This window comes from Candoia aspera, chromosome 2, assembly GCF_035149785.1.
Source record: "Candoia aspera isolate rCanAsp1 chromosome 2, rCanAsp1.hap2, whole genome shotgun sequence".
NCBI lineage: Eukaryota > Metazoa > Chordata > Lepidosauria > Squamata > Boidae > Candoia > Candoia aspera.
The window spans coordinates 195114641-195131040 of record NC_086154.1 but is presented as its reverse complement, the minus strand read 5'-3'; the positions used below and the strand labels follow the sequence as shown (position 1 = coordinate 195131040).

At 42.6% G+C, this 16400-nt stretch overlaps 1 protein-coding gene across 1 annotated transcript; it reads right to left on the bottom strand.

Annotated features, from left to right (window-relative positions):
• Positions 1-7405: 7405 nt before the first annotated feature.
• On the bottom strand, positions 7406-14839 carry FXN (frataxin). The gene is made up of 5 exons (XM_063295118.1): positions 14483-14839; positions 11296-11393; positions 10448-10568; positions 9073-9170; positions 7406-7724 (listed from the first exon to the last, which is right to left on the bottom strand). The coding sequence occupies exons 1-5, from the start codon at positions 14810-14812 to the stop codon at positions 7568-7570; spliced, it is 804 nt and encodes a 267-aa protein (XP_063151188.1). The 5' UTR covers positions 14813-14839; the 3' UTR covers positions 7406-7567.
• Between the last annotated feature and the right edge of the window lie 1561 nt (positions 14840-16400).

Sequence of the window (16400 nt, the reverse complement as noted above, 5' to 3'; positions counted from 1 at the left end):
CCCCTCCCATCTGCCTTCCCCTCCCATGGGGGGAAGGATATTGGCAGGGCTGCAACTAGGGTCTGTGTCACCCAGGGCAAACATAGATTCTGCACCCATTTTGGTGCCCCCCCAGCACTCATTTTGGCACCCCCCCAGCACAGTGCCCAGGGCACATGCCCCACTTGCCCCCCCTAGTTGCAGCCCTGGATATTGGTATGAGAAGTGTTGCCCCACAGTCTACCTTAATCATGCCATGGCAATGAGGCCAGTCAGCTTCCTTCCCAGAACAATGCTGTGAATGAGCCTCATCAACTTCACCCTCTCACTCACCACACACACTGGAACATGTAACAGACTGCTATTCTGCAGAAGGTGCCTGGTCATGGCAGCACCCACTCCTTAACTCAAGTGGCTAATTTAAAGGCAACTATCCCTCTCTGAAAATGGCTGTGGAAGCAGCTTCTGGTCTCCTTCATTGCCAAAAGGGCAATGGAGAGGTACAGAGGCCAACAACTGAACACAAGAGGGCCATTCTGCAGCAGACCTGCCAGACCAAGTGGTGCTGAGCATATCATCAACCATGACCAGGGCCAGATTAAGGCCAACTGATGCCCTAAGCACAGCCCAACAGTGGTGCCCCTCAGCCCTTCCATTGCTTAGCTGACATTAAGGCTCAGTAAGTGCTGAAAACTAAAGTTGAGTGTGGCAGTGAAAGAGTCAAGGGAATGATAGCTAGAAGGAAAAAAACTATGGTGCCCCCCCCAAATGCATGCTTATTTTGCTTAATGGTTAATCCAGGGCTGACTTGACCATATCACCTCCTCCTTCATGCAGAATAACAGGCGGTCTTCTGTTTTCCCAGTCTGTACTTACAAAGGGTAAAACAATTACTCAGTCCTGGGAAAGTAGAAAGTGTGACAGAGACTCAGAACAGCTCTGCCTTGATCTTAAAATGGGGAATGTGAAGGCTTGGGAAGGCTTTCAAGATTGTTAACATACCCTTCAACAATAAAGTAGCATTCCTGGAATCCAGGACACGTGTGTTTCTCGTCCTGGCCTACCTCAAAGGGCTGACACTGTTAGATCATGAAGCTACAAGCTTATATTTTAACACAAATTAGATCTCCTCCATGCTCTTCCTGTCTTCCATTTTGTAAGACAAAGATCACACACAGAAACCTTTGTGTGTTTGTTTCTTTATGGTTGAGCATCTCTCCACGCTCACCTAGAATGTCTGGATGTATTGGGGAACAAAGAACACTGTGATACTGTCACAGGTCTATAGTATCCGTCATATCAGTTAATCACTGTGCCTTAAGATATTGTTTTCTCCTTCCTATGCTTGTTTTTAGTAAGATTAGTTTCCTTTGGATAGACTTCCTCTTATTGTGCTTGCTCAGAGCTCACATTTTGGTACTAGGGATATCTATAATACAAGTATCCACCATCACCAATAGAAAGTCATTTGATCCGAGAACAGCCAGTCCAGCGGGAAGGGCATGTTACAGACCCCATCAGCTAAAGAATTTCAACTGACGGGGTCGAGAGCCTTTTCTGCCATTGCCCCCGCCCTGTGGAACATCTTGCCCCCTGAGGTGAGGTTGGCCTCCACTCTTCAGGCCTTCAGGAAGAGTATCAAGACCTGGCTCTGCCAACTAGCTTGGTGTAAGGGTTGCCTATCCTAAATTAATCTCAGACTCTTTAATTTCTCGAATGCAGCCTGGAATTCGGGCGTCCAATCTAACACCGCTCCAGGATTTTTAACCTTGCGTGTTTCCCCCAACCCCTTCATGCACAGCAATTCGGTGAGGGGCAAGGCAATTTCAGCGAACCCTTGGATGAACTGGCGGTAATAGTTGCTGAACCCCAGAAAACTGCAGTTGCCGTTGTGTACGGGGCCGTTCCCAATTTAAGATGGCCCTAATCTTTTCAGGGTCCATCTCAATTCCCTTGTCGGAGACCTGATAGCCCAAGTAGTCCAGCTGGGTTTTGTGGAATTCACATTTGGACAGCTTGGCATATAGCTTGGCCTTCCTAAGTTTTTGCAACACCTGCTTAAGAAGGTGTTCATGCTCCTTCTTGTTTTCAGAGTAAATGAGAACATCGTCCAAGTAGACCAAAACCCCTTTGAATAAGTGATCATGCAACACTTCATTAATCAATTGCATGAACACTCCAGGCGCACCTGCTAAGCCAAACGGGAGGACTTTGTATTGGAAGGATCCTAATGGGCAATTGAAAGTGGTTTTCCACTCATCTCCAGCTCGTATGCGGATGCGAAAGTAGGCTTCGCGAAGGTCGAGCTTGGAGAAGATTTTCCCTTTTGATAGGTGGGCTAACAGGTCTTTCATGAGAGGCAGAGGATATTTGTTACATAGGGAGACTGAATTTAACCCCCGATAGTCTGTACAAAGTCTGAGTGTCCCATCTTTCTTTTCCCAGAAGAGCACAGGAGCTCCAACTGGGGAATTGGCAGTCTCAGTGAAACCCCGTGACAGGTTTTTGTCAATGAACTCGCGCAAAGCCTCTAGCCCTTTTTTTAGACATTGGGTAAATTTTTGGTTTGGGCAGTTGCGCGTTGGGAAGCAACTCAATTGCACAGTCAGTTTTGCGATGAGGTGGCAGTTGGTCCACCTCCATTTCCCCAAAGACGTCTGCAAAGTCTTGATAACGGTCTGGCAGCCCTTCTAACTGCGGCAAGCTGGGGCGCGGCACGGCGATCGCAGCCCTCTCTCCCCCCAGTCAAGGGTCACCCCACTGTAGGAGCTTGGTAAAACCCATCCCTAAATGTAAGGGTCCGGTGCTCCCAATTTATATATGGGCTTTGCCAAGTTAACCAGGGGATTCCCAGAATTACCATGGGATCGCCTACAGGCGCAATGATAAATTTTAAAGCCTCTTTGTGGCTGCCCATTTGCATCGCTACATTTCCAGTGAAATGAGTTGCTGGACCCCCCCCCCCCCACCGTTGACCCGTCTAGCTGGGTGAAGATCAAGGGCTGCTGGAGAGGAAAACTAGGCAGGTCTAATGTGGTGACTAGATTGGGGTGGATGAGGCACCTCAAACACCCAGAGTCAACTAGTGCCCAAACTTCCGTGGTTTTAGTCCGGGAGCCCAGCTTCACTTTCACTGCTAGAGTGGGGCAATCAGCACTCACCATAGTGTCCTCACGCCCATCCTCCTTCACCTGCCCCAGGGCACAGTTCAGGGCAGGTGGCTGGTGTTTCCCGCCGGTTCTTTTGCAGTATCTTCGACCTCTGCGAAGAGATATATGTCTTCTTCGACGTCGGCAGCCCCCTTGTCCGCAGTTGTTCGGCGTGATGCCGGGGGCGACTTGGCCGGGACTTTCATCGCTCGATCTCCGGACTTGAGTTTCGGGCAATCTGCAGCTCGATGGCCTCCTTTTCCACATCGGAGACACTGCCCATGCGCATAGTGGCGATCCTTCTCCTCGTCTCCTGCTCAGCAGCCTGGTGAGGCAGCCGTCGCTCCACTCCGGGGTCCCCGCATCAGGGTTGTTGGTTTCTCAGTTCGCCGGGTCTGCATGTAGGTGCACTGGGCATGCTCAGCCTTACCGGCCAAGCAGATCCACTCATACAGCGACTCCAGGTCGTCTCTGCCTAGTGCCCATCTGAGGACGTCTCGGTTAAATCCTTCCTTAAATTGCTCGATGAGCGTTGACTGGGATCAGTTGGGAACCTTGCGCGCCAAAGCTTTGAATTCTAGGGCATAGTCGGCTACTGACCTGGGTCCCTGGGTAAGTTCCTTGAGTGCTTCCTTAGCCCTTGCCTTGGCCAGGGGTTCGTCAAAAAACAGCTTCAAGGCGAACATGAAGTCGACAAACGACCCGAGTTCAGGAGCACCAGCCTCCGTCAGTTGGACATACCAGTCCGCTGCTCTGCCTTTCAGCTTAGGGGTAATGGCCGATATCTTAGCCGCCTCTGACGTGAAATACGACCCGAATTGTTTCATGTAGGTCTTTGCGTTGGCTAGGAAGGATAGTTTGGTGGGGTCCCCATCGAATTTGACCACAAAGTCCTTCACCACCTTCCCTGCTGGAGGGGAATCAACTGCGGGCTGAGCAGCAGGTCCCCAGGTCACCTCAGAGGACCCTCGTCAGGGTGAAGCTCAGTCTTGGTGTCGCCTCCTGGCCCAGATTATCGGTGGTCCGTTGGGAGGGAGGGGAGAGGGTTGCGCAGAGCGAGGACTCTCGTCTCGGTTTCCCTGGTCCCCCATCGCGACAGACAGGGTTCTCAACAGGTCCTCCACCGAATCCATCCTCACCTCCAATCTTCTCATCCTTTCTGGGGTCACCAATTCCTCCCTCCGTCGGACGTCAGGCTGTCTCTCTGGTGCCACTTTTGTCGATTCCCCCTCTGGGGTCAGTGGGAACCGGTACTTCCAGGAAGTACTGGCCGCCTCTGCCTTGGGTTCTCCCTCATCACTAGATCACCCCAGCTCAGGGCTTGAGCTGGATCCCCTCGGATAGAACGAAAGGTCAGGGGGAAGGGGGCTCTGCGGTGCTGGATCAGCTTGCGGTTCCAGCACCCCAGACGTTGGTTTCAGCTCTGCCATCATTAACTCTTTTCCTCACAAGAATTGCACTTGGTAGGAGTTAACGGGTATTACAAAAAGGATTCTCAGCTTTATGTAAGGGTTGCCTGTCCTAAATTAATCTCAGACTCACAAGCAGGAGCTTGAATAAAATCTGGTTTATTTAAGAATAGTATGCAAGTACAAAGAAAGCTGAGAATGAGCAAAAGCACACCAAATAGAAACTAAAAACCCTCGGCGTGAATAAAATCCCTCCCCCTCGTTCAACTGTTTCAAATTCACCATCCCAGGTGCTCCTAACGAGTTCTGCTAATCAACGGGGAAAAAGGACCTTGAACACAAACAATAACCCAAACACATTCCATCCCAATGAAGAGAGATAGAAAGCCTGGTACAAGGTCTCCCAGCAGCTCCCTCCCAACCGGAACGCACGTCAGCACCATGGCATGCAAAACGTTATGATGTACATTGAACATTGCAACGATGAACATGACACTTGGGGATCCAAGAGTGATAGTCAGCCCTGGGGGTGGTTGGCGGCTTAAGGACACTCACTCTGCCTTTTAGTTTTCCTCTTTTATCTTCTTCATTTTTATGTTTTTTTTAATGACTTTTTATTTGTAAGTCGCCCAGAGTCACTTTTATAGTGAGGTAAGTGGTGTATACATTTAACAAATAAATAAATACACAAATATTTCTTCCCAGTCCGAGATATAGAGCTATGGTTATTTTCCTTTGACAGTCAGTCAGCATTCACTGCCCCTGAGAATGATCACACTCTTAATGGGGATATTGGGAGGCTTTTTCCCATCTACATTTTTTATTTTTTCTGCAAATCATGAGGCTCTCCCCAATTCCCTACAACTTCCCTCATGTTACCCATGTTCAGATCTGACAAATATTATTAATAAAAATCCAAAGTGCTCTATGTCAGAAGATACATTTAACATTTCTAACATTTGAAAGAATGCAGAACTCCAGAAGTTAGATGCGTTGCAGCATTTTTATAACAAGGAAACAGTAGATCCTATCTCATTGTTCAACTATGTACTCTTTACAACAAAATGCAGGCTGAGGGGGAACAACTTACCTTTCTCCTGTTGAACTTTGCCTTGTTCAGAGTGATTTAAATATCAGGCAAGCATGAACATGATTCAAGTTTCAGCAAATATTTTTAAGAAGAAACTTGTCAAAGAGCTAAACCTGGGGGTTATAACAACAATTAAAAAAGACATCCCGTTTAGACAGTTTTTAGTTATTCACTTTTATTAAAATTGTTAGATTCAGGGGGGATGACGCAAATTCCTCTTTGCTTCAACCCCTATAGCATAAATCTGTATTAACTTGGAAAGCCATTATAATGATGCTACTAATGGAAGAATGACTTATTATATATCTCACTACCACCCTAATTCATTGTTAGAGGACATTATGATTAAAGGACAGTGGAACTACAAAAACTAGGTCAGAGTTTAAGAGAAAAAGTTCACAACACATGAATCTTCTTCGCTCTATCCAAAACTTGGAAGCAATTCTCAGAGAGCAAACCAAGGCTGAGACTAATTAGAGAAAACCGGATGTTGGGAAGTCAGCCATCTCAGCCTCATATAGGTGTCAAATGCTAACCATCATTATTTCAGTTTTGCCTGAGTTCAGTTTCAAATTTGCATTCATTCTTGGGTTGAACATAACTACAGCAGCCTCCAGTCTGTGGACAGGATTTGGCTTGCAAGCTTCCTTCTCTAGCCTGAGAAGGTCCCACAAAAGCCTCGCTGTTTGTCCAAGGCCTGTGTCTGCCTCTCACACCAAGGGGAGGCTTCCCAAAGCAAGCAGGTCTTGCTCCTCTGCTGCCCAGCAGGAAAGGCCAAGTGTGAAGAATGTCTCTCTCTGAGAGCATATATAAATAAGGTTTCAGAAAGCCTGGCCTCTGCTTTTTGTATTATTTGGTCCTCAGAAAATTATAGGAGGTCAGTCCAAGGTTGAGCCTGAAGTTCCTCACCTCTGAGCTAGAGAATAAAAGCTTATACAAATATTCTCTAAGTCTGTAATTTAGGACAATGAATTGAGGATAGCTTTTGAAGCAGCCATGACAGCCTTCCAAAGGACATAGCTATTTTAACACTCTGAGAAGTCTTCCGGTCACAGCAACATGCTTTGCAAAACACTTCTTTCAAATGCTTTGCATAGGTCCTAGTTTCTTTACCCATCTTAAAATCTAAACTTGCATTGAATTAATGAAGATGTTTCACTTAATCCCATAGTTTTTCTATGCAGCTCACTATTAATTCAATAACTTCAGGTTTTCTAATTCTATACATGAAATAGGCAGGCATACTATTTCAATTAGTCTGTTTCTTAAAGTAATAAATATCCCACTAATTAGATTCACTTTTATAAGAATTATTGGATAACTTCATGAAAAGGCTACTGAAAAATTGTTGTATACAATGGCATTCTATGCTGGGGCATAATATGATATATTAGATGTATCACTTGAATATGCCAGTCCCATTGAATATTTCCATTATTATAAAAGTTATTGATAGTGGAGTGCAGCAAATGCATCCACTTTGGCTGGCAACCCTCATGCAAATATCACAATTGGATACCATCTTGCAGAAACATTTCACCATCTTCATAATGCTGGTAGCATTAATGTATCCAAATAATTTAATCCATCTTTTCCCATCGCAATATCTTCCAAATGTGCTAAAGACTACAGGTCCCAGCAATCCCAACTAGCATGGTTTATGGTTGCATACTTCAATAGTAGTTCTCAGTAGTAATTCCAGTGTCATTCTTAACTCTGGTTAAGGAGTTAGGATGCACTGTTGTGTTGACACCACAAGAGAAAGAAACCAAAACATGTAAAGTCAAAGACAAATATATTATTTTTTCCATCGGTGCTTAATAAAATTGGTTTCAACAACAAATGTTTTGAGAATTTAAATTTGGACAAACATATTAAAACTAGTATATGGTGGGGAAGAAAGCAACAGGTCAAAGTCTTTGGATTTTTATAGATAGATATCAAGAATTATGTTCTCTTCCAGCATGTGTTAAAGTTGATAAATCCAGTTCAATTTGTAATGCAAGTGAAAGTTCCTTTGACAATAGATCATGAAGAGAAATGCCATCATGAGAATAAACCCATTTTTTTCCAGTCCAGTCATAACGTTTTGGGCCACTGTGAAAAATTAAGACATAAGTCTTAGAAGAGAGCTAAAATTTAAACATTTACAAAATATGATGGAACAATGCATAAAATAAAAGCATAGGTCCACACAACTCATAGAACTCACACATTAACCCTGATTAAAACGTGAGAAGACTACTCTATTCTGTAGAACAGCCGAAAGGAAAAGAAAGGAAACTTGACAAGTTCTTGATTATACAGTTCAAGTTCATCACATTCCTTTGGATACGCTGGAATTACACCATTGTATTATAGTCATGGCACACACCTCTTCCTTCCTTGCTTTACAACTAGTGTATCTCTCTAGCATAATCAAACTAAAATTTACCATTTTGTCCTAACTGGCAATCTACAGTTTGAATAATACCTGCAACAGCACCCAAGTTTGAACAAATATCTGGTTAACAAGACTACTATAGTTTTTTAAATCATTGTGAAGTTTTAGTTTTTTCACTCATTCTACAATAAGAACTTAAAAAGTTAGCTCAATACAAATTATTGTCCATGCGCAGTTTGCAAAACACTTGTGTTTATCCCTCCCTAGAAAATATGGCTGAATTTTCCTTTCATAGATCAGGATAGCTACAGGATAGATTTCTTTCAGTCACCTTGTATCAAAAATTAGTATGTAATCTAATTGTATGGCTGGATTGAATCTGTTTGCTGGGTTATTTTTACATGTACTTAACTGAGTAACTACCTTGTAAAAATGTTTGTCAGCTTTATATCCATACAAATGCTTTATGACTACCACAACCATTGGTGCATAAATATACATTGTTAATACCAGTAGGACATCCCTATGAAAAACATGTAACTAAGGTGTTCTAGGAGAATAGAAATTGACAGCTAGTACTATCTTCTGACACTCTCTTATCATTTGGATACTGTGTGCTTACAGAAGAAATAACACATTTAGCTACCTAAAATACCTAATAAGTATTTTATTTACTTAACTGATTTGTAAGGCTACAACAGGAAAAACAATTGTTACTGAAAATTACAGAATCAAAGGATGGTTTACTTCTTCCATAATCAAACAACACCCAATAAATAGCCTTTCAACTAAAACAAAAGCATTAGCAGGTGGTAGCATTTAGCTGACTTCACCTGGGCTTGGAAGCTAAGCAGGCTCAGGTTGGTATATGGATGAGAGACACCAGAAAATCCCAGGCTATGTGCTAAGCAGGGAATTTATGTTATAATATGGCAAAGTCTAGAACCTGGACAATTTAGATTTAGAAATTTCAGAATGATATATAATAAATTGAATGATATCATGCATAAAGATGTTTTAGTTCAAATTTCCAAATCATTGTAACCTATAGACTAAACTCACCTGATTGGAGAAGAGAGCCATATCTGTTTATTTGGTGTCTGCTTATTGATCACATAAGTTCCCATGTTTCCACCCAGTTTTATTGTTAGTACTCCATTCTACAGAATAAAAAAATTTAAAAAACCTTTGAACAATCTCACTACGCAAGGCGCTTTTCAGATATTAAGTAGAGGCTACTTTAGTAATTAGAAGAATTACTCATATCATTGTTATATGGGTATACTTCAATCAAATTAAATTATTTGCTTCATTTAATTCCCTCTTCTACTTTTATCAACTTTGCCTGTATCAATTAGCTTCCAGGAATTTTAGCAAAATATACACACTAGTTCCAAATCACACATATTGTAAATGCACTCATATTTGCCCAATTGCAAAACATAAAATGGCATCTCACTTGTTACATTTTTCCCAAGTATGCCATCTTGTGGTCTCACAACACAACCAGTCCATTAACTAAAAATAATTATCAAATTAGAAGATAAAAATAGGTGCTTCCAGATGACATCCTCCTATTAATGACCACTGTGCAATTATTTTTTCATTTCACTCCTTAACAGGTTTTCTGCAGTTAGAAAAAAGAACAAATAATAGGAAAATAGGCAAGTATGGAGAAGGAAAATAATATTTTCTGGAGTCCCCATAAAATAATGTGTTTGAGACTTTAATCTGGAGGTACCTAGTCAGTATGACAGGGAAGGGAAGGGAAGAAGAAATGTGCACACACACACAAAAGTGTTACATGTCTTATTGGTCACACTTTCCAAAAAAACTTTAATCCAGAACCATAACTGAACAACTGAACTGGGGGAAAAACGCTAATCCTGAACTGTGACAAGAACAAACATTTCTGCAGGGGAATTCTGTGATACAGAGAATCATGAAGGTTATGTAGGAGGAGCTAAATGAAGCAATAACTTGAATTTTTAAGTTTAATGCTAAGAGCCTGAGAGGTGTTAAAGAAACAGTATTAGGGAATGACAATGCCTGCCTACATAGTATGCTGCGTGAAGTTTCCAAATGATGCAGCAAATTTTAAAGATGTGCATTTGTTCATTTCTGCAGCCTTTCTCAACTTCAAGCCCACTAATGCGTTGGGCTTCAACTTGCTTGATTCTAAGCAAGCATGGTTTTCAGAATTACACTGGACTGCAGTATATCTGCAGTGCTTCACATTGAAAAAGGCTGACCAGTGATTTCACTGCCCTTGAGAAACACTGCCTCTGATAATAGCTTTAGAATTCTGGAACTGTAGCAGAATCTCCAATATTTGCAGTCATAAATAATAACATATAAAGGTGTTTTTAAATGTTCTACCTGAAAACAAGTTAGAATTTACAAAGAAATATCATAGAAAACAATAATAACATTATACCCCAAAGGAGACATCATAATCTTCAGAAGTAAACGGCTTGTCTGCCAAATCCTCAAAGAAATCTGTTAATGATTCCAGTGTTTCTTCAGCAAGTTTTTCATAGGTGGTTTCATTTAATGAGCTGTAAGTCATATGAATAAAGATTCACTCAAATTTACTTGTTGAGAACAAGGGGAAGAGAATATGAACACACAGAGGAGAAAAATCTAGACCTGAAGATATTTGTCACTACTTAGTGCCAGAAACATTTCATATTTCATTAATAAAGATTGGGGAAAAGTTTATAGACCATAAAGAATGAAATCAGCTGAGATTTAGTTCTAGCTGAGACTTGTAAATTAAGCTGCATTGTTTCATTAAAAAATTTAAAAAGGACCACATATTGCTCAATAGATCATTAATGGAGGTGCTGCTAAGGTGGTGATACTCCTGGTGAAATGGAATATTATATACAACAGGGCAACAGTTAAGTATACCCTTCAGCACCAGTAGGAAAACAGAATAATAGACTTACTCTGAAGCAGAACAGAGAAAAGAAAGGAAAGGGTAAACTTTAGCCAGGAACTCCTATAGTAACCTTCTGACCAGAGCATAGGACTGAAAACTAGGAAGATGCTATCTTCTGCCATCTAGGGGCTACAAAAACGGTTATTTGGTCCTGCCTGTCAGCTAAGTGGTAGGAGCAGCTCACTTAAGAATATTAATGCTACAATACAGTAAGAGTTTATACTAAATTAGTGAGGTCATGTGGTTTCACTTAAGGATTCCTTGAACCAACTTTCCCCAGTTCACTAATTTAGCATTGAAAAAAAACACACAATACATTATCAATTGTATATACAACATACCTTTTGTCTATGAGAGTTCCTGTGCTTCTTTCAAATATAAGCTGAATACACTTGACTCTGTTTGTCAGAACATGGTCTAAAAAATGCAGATGAGCATCCTGTGAAAGAAGTTTCAAACAACTTAATTACAGCTTTTGCCAAATGGGTGACCTGCAGATGAGTTGGGGCTACAACTTCTAGAATTCTCAGGCAGCATGGCCAAAAAGAATTCTGTGAGTTGTATCTTGAGACATTTAGAGCTTTAAAGAAGGCTAGAAGTAAATACCATGATTTCAAGGTTGTATTTTGTGACACACAAAACTCAGCTTGGTAAATAAGCATGGCTCTATTTCATGCCGTGGGTGATACTGCATTTTAACCATGATTCAAAGTTTACCATGTCATCCAGATCCTAAATAGTCATAATTTAGGGATTATGCAGACTATTTGCACCAAACATTTATTGTTGATAATCAATTCAACAAATGATTTTGGATTCAGATACCATAGTTAAACCAAAAAGCTTGGCTAAACTGCAGCATGTAAGGATATGAAATGACAGAATGTGCTCCTTACCTGTCATATGAACAGAACCTTAGAGATGTGATCCTTCAGTCCTCATGGTCATACCAAGTATTACTATCATTAACAATACTGACAGCTCTTTATTCTTTAATCCTGCTTGCAAACTCATTTGAGCTCCTAAATGTCTATGGAATTTTAAATTGATCTGAATTGGTTTTTCTAAATCCATCTCCAGCTGTTTAAATACATCAACCAGTCTGTTTAGTCTTATTTATCATTCCTTACAAGTATAGGTATTAACTTTTAAAAAATATTTTTACCCCTTTATTATTTTTATAAATAACTCAAGGTGGGGAACATACCTAGTACTCCTTCCTCCTCCTATTTTCCCCACAACCACCACCCTGTGAGATGAATTGGGCTGAGAGAGTGACTGGCCCAAAGTCACCCAGCTGACTTTCATGCCTAAGGTGGGACTAGAACTCTCAGTCTCCTGTTTCTAGCCTGGTGCCTTAGCTACTAGACCAAACTGTCAATATCTTGGGGGAGGGTGGGGCTTCACTCAAGTGATGTGTCCAGAGAAAATATAACAAGTGAAAATACAAGACAACAGGTTATTTTTTGTGCTGTACAGCAAGTTGGCAGAACAGCACCTGAATGAAACCTAAAGAATCTCAATCACATTAAATGCATTTTGTAAAACTAGTGCTCTCTGGACAAAATAAGCTGGTTACATCATTGAGATCTATCTCCCACAAGACCTGTTTAGGTACATGCAGAAAGAGCCATGTGATTGAGTTTGGCTTGCCCCATCTTGACCACAAAAAGGTCTTTATCCTACAAAGCCATGAGAATGACCTTTTGGATATATACGGTATGAGTACCCTGCACTAGAAGTACTGGTAGTATTTTTCCCCCCAGTAACAATACAGATCACAGCCCATGGAGTTGATTCAGTCCCAGAACTACTCTTCCATTTGCTTATCAAAATCCAAACAGAATTCAGACCAAGCTGAGTTAGACCAGGTCACCACTCTGGTGAAGAGGGACAGAGAGAACTGGGCAGTCAAGAGGCAGCAGAGAGAGAGGGTCTATCAAGTCCATCCCTTCCTTCCTCCTTCACTTTCTCTAGGGCCAGCTGATTCTTCTAACAGCAGAAGAGGAGGGGGGGGCAAAGCAGAAGTTGTTGAGGTCTCTGAAGTTGGAGCCTTATGGGATATCTTCCTTCCTGAGTTGTGGGAGACTATGACAATAGTCAGAACACAAAGTAATAATAGCAGAATAAAGGCACTGACATACTGAAAAACTGTGTAGCTGTTAAAACACTCAGCATTTTCTGGGACATAAAAAGCTTCCCTTTTACTTACATATGCATCACTGGCTCTCTTCAGATCAGTGTTCTCTCTTCATTATCCAGGAACTCATTTTATTTCTTATAGCATAAACACCCTACATCAATTACAGATACTACCTCTGTGCTCATGTAATAGATTAAAGGGATTGCTGCTTCTACTCCTGGGAGTGAATGCATTTTGGACAACAGCAGGAAGATCATTCTGCTTTGTCTACAAACTAAAATACCAGGGTTATGGAAACGTTCCAAGCATAGGAAGTTATTTATTGAACTACTTTCTTTTATATAAATCTAAATATGAATATTTAAATACTTATACAAACTGGGAAACTGATTTGGATTCCTAAGAGTGAAAAAGCAAAAGGTAGAACCCCTCACCCAATATAAAAGCAAACGAATCCTATGTATATTTATTCAGGAGTAAATCCCATTCTATGCAATGGAGTTTAATCTTAAGTATGTCCATCTGGGCTTTAAGCACAAGTTACAGAAATCAATAAACTATGCTTACTTTTTTTCCTAGTACAAATTATGGAGTGCAAGCAATTAAAATGCCTATGTTGCACAGGATACAAAAGTATTTCTTGAAGAACAGAATCTGATGATTCTGTTGCATTCACACATCATTCAAAACCACCCACTGGATTGGCAACATATCATTACTGTATGCAAGTAGCCGATGCTGTGCATCCATTTAAGGGTGCCTCTGGCCTCTTAGGTAACCACGCCCTCCCTTACCTGTTTCAGCATTCGAGCACAGGAGAATTCGTCAGCCTTTAGAAAGGCGGCAGATTTGCCCTCCAAGAGCTTCAACACCCATGTGGAGAAACTTGCGTTTCCTCTTCCTCCTTCCCATCCACGGCATTGCATGGACGAAGGAGGTGAACAATTATGGTCTTTTTATTTCAGACTATCAGTGGCCTCCATACCAATCTACGGACAACAAACTCTAAGTTATGCACTGGACTCGGCGAAGGGCTTAATTCCCCAGCCGTATCACAGAGAAGGTATGACGAGACTACAGAGCCCCCAGCTGCCCCTCAAAGTCCCGCGCCGCCTGAACCAGGAGGGCGGGTTTTGCCTCTCGCGCCCTAAACGCCGAGGAGTAAAGCGAAGCGCGCTCCGTCTCCTGGGCAGATCAGGGGCAATCCCTTCCTGACCGAGACGCCGCCTGTCTCGCCGAGAATGGCGAGAAATACGTTCAGATGCTCCGCTAAGGCCCACGCCAAGACGTACCCTCGCCTTTTCCCGAAAAAGATGGTCCGGGCAAGTCCCTGTGGGCTTCCGTTCGCCGTCCTCTGCATGTCCGCGCAAGCTAAGCGCACTCACCGGCTGGCTGAGAGGAAAAGCCGCCGCCGCCACCGCCGCGACTCTTTGGAAGGACCACGCCGCGGCCTCTTTCCGCCGGCCCAAGCCTTTGCTTAGTCGGCGGGCCACGAGGAGCAGCGCTGCGGAGAAGGCGCAGGCTCTTCCCCGGCTCCACATGTTGCAAGGCCGCCGCTCGGGAAGAGGCCTTGCTTCTTGCCGCGGTGGCCCCTCCGAACCACCGAGAACGAGGGTGGTGGGTAGCTGGCAGCTCGCGAAGGCACGCGGCTGCCCCCTTACGGTGCCCGAGAGCGCACCCAGGAAAAGGATCCGCGGCGCTTTGGCGTTTGACATTTCCAGCTGGGAATCAGGCAGACGTCTTTTTTGGGGCCTTCCTGCCGCATTTTTCCCCCTCGGCCTCTGTGTCGTTTACTGCTATGTGCTGACATACATGAAATAGAACTTTCCCGTAATACAAAGAAAGTTACCATTTCAGTGAGTGTGATTACCTGGTCTAACTGGTTTACCATATTTATTGAATGAGCCACAATTTGTGGGGTTTACAAAACACATTAAGCTATAAGCCATGGTGTAGAAAGCATAACCCTTGGTTGTGTTGTGCAAACACAGAAGCAAAATGGATTATTGAGTTAAGTGTGGCGCAGTTAATCATGTGCAGATAGTCACTGTGTTTATATGAGAGGTTTACCCATGGTGAATAGATTGATGGTTTATTCAACCCAGTTGCCTGGGTCCACACCAGACACTCAACCATAAAGTAAACATTTCTTCTTTCAACGTGCTAGGCTAAAATGTGGCTGGCTTATTTGTCATTCTGTGCATTGTGCAAAAAGTGGCAGTGCAGAACCACCTTTTTAATTACATGTTCTGTGGCTAAACTTATAGCCTCAACTAGAGGAAAAAATCCTGTTCAAATAGGGCTGAAGGCTGCTGCTCTTTTCTCCTGTGCTATGCTTGGTGGTTGTTTGCCTTCCTATGCTAAGTAGCCAGACCAGAATAATTACAGACATTGATAAACATTCTACATCATGTTGATTTTGCTTCAGTTTAGAGGGACTGGAAAAGTAAACTAGGCCTCTGAAAGGTAGCTTAGTGAGGCATTTCACACTGCAAAGGCAATGTGATTTACCTTGTTGGAGACTCAGAGCTTAGCAGTTGTCTCATTTCACAGCTGCCTGTTAGCCTCCTCTGGTTGTTGCAAACGCCAGAAAACCTCCTTGCTCAGGATCTGGGTGTATATGTAGGTCATCAGACTAATCAAATGCAGAGGGAGGCTGTAGGAGCAAAGGAGGGTGAAGCAAAGCCCTCAGAAGTGAGGGTCACCCTGCTCTGGGAAGGAGCCCCAAGGGTGTTTCATTCAAACGTCTGTCAAAGCAAAAGAAGCCCAGTTTTGGATATCTGCACAACCCTAATGGAAAATATCCCTTTAAACATCACCTTGGAAGAAACAATGCGCTATGGCTTTGGAGAAATCAAGTTGAACAAGTTCTGAGAACCATACAAAGGCAGAGTTAAAGACTCTGAGCAACCTCAACTCCTGATAAATACACGGTTACAATCAATAGAACAGAAGTGGTTTGCTGTTCTTCCAGAATGCTTTTTCCGTTCCCATCGAGTCCATACCTGTAGCCCTAAGACCTCCCAGTGGTCTCCGAATCATAAACTAACCAGCCCTGACACTGGTTTGCTTTTATACCCAAATTTGTCCAGATGCTGCCAAACCAATTACATAGCCTTAAATGCTGGGTTGGGCAGGAAGAGTTTCCATTCAGCACTTAAACAGGTCTTAAAAATAAAATATTGTTTTGGATAAGCAGAATTCTTCACTCCTTTAATCGGTTTTTTAAAACAAAATATTGTACAGAGGAACCAATTTAAATGATGAGTGATTATTATTTTTTGAAGAGTCATAATGTAAATA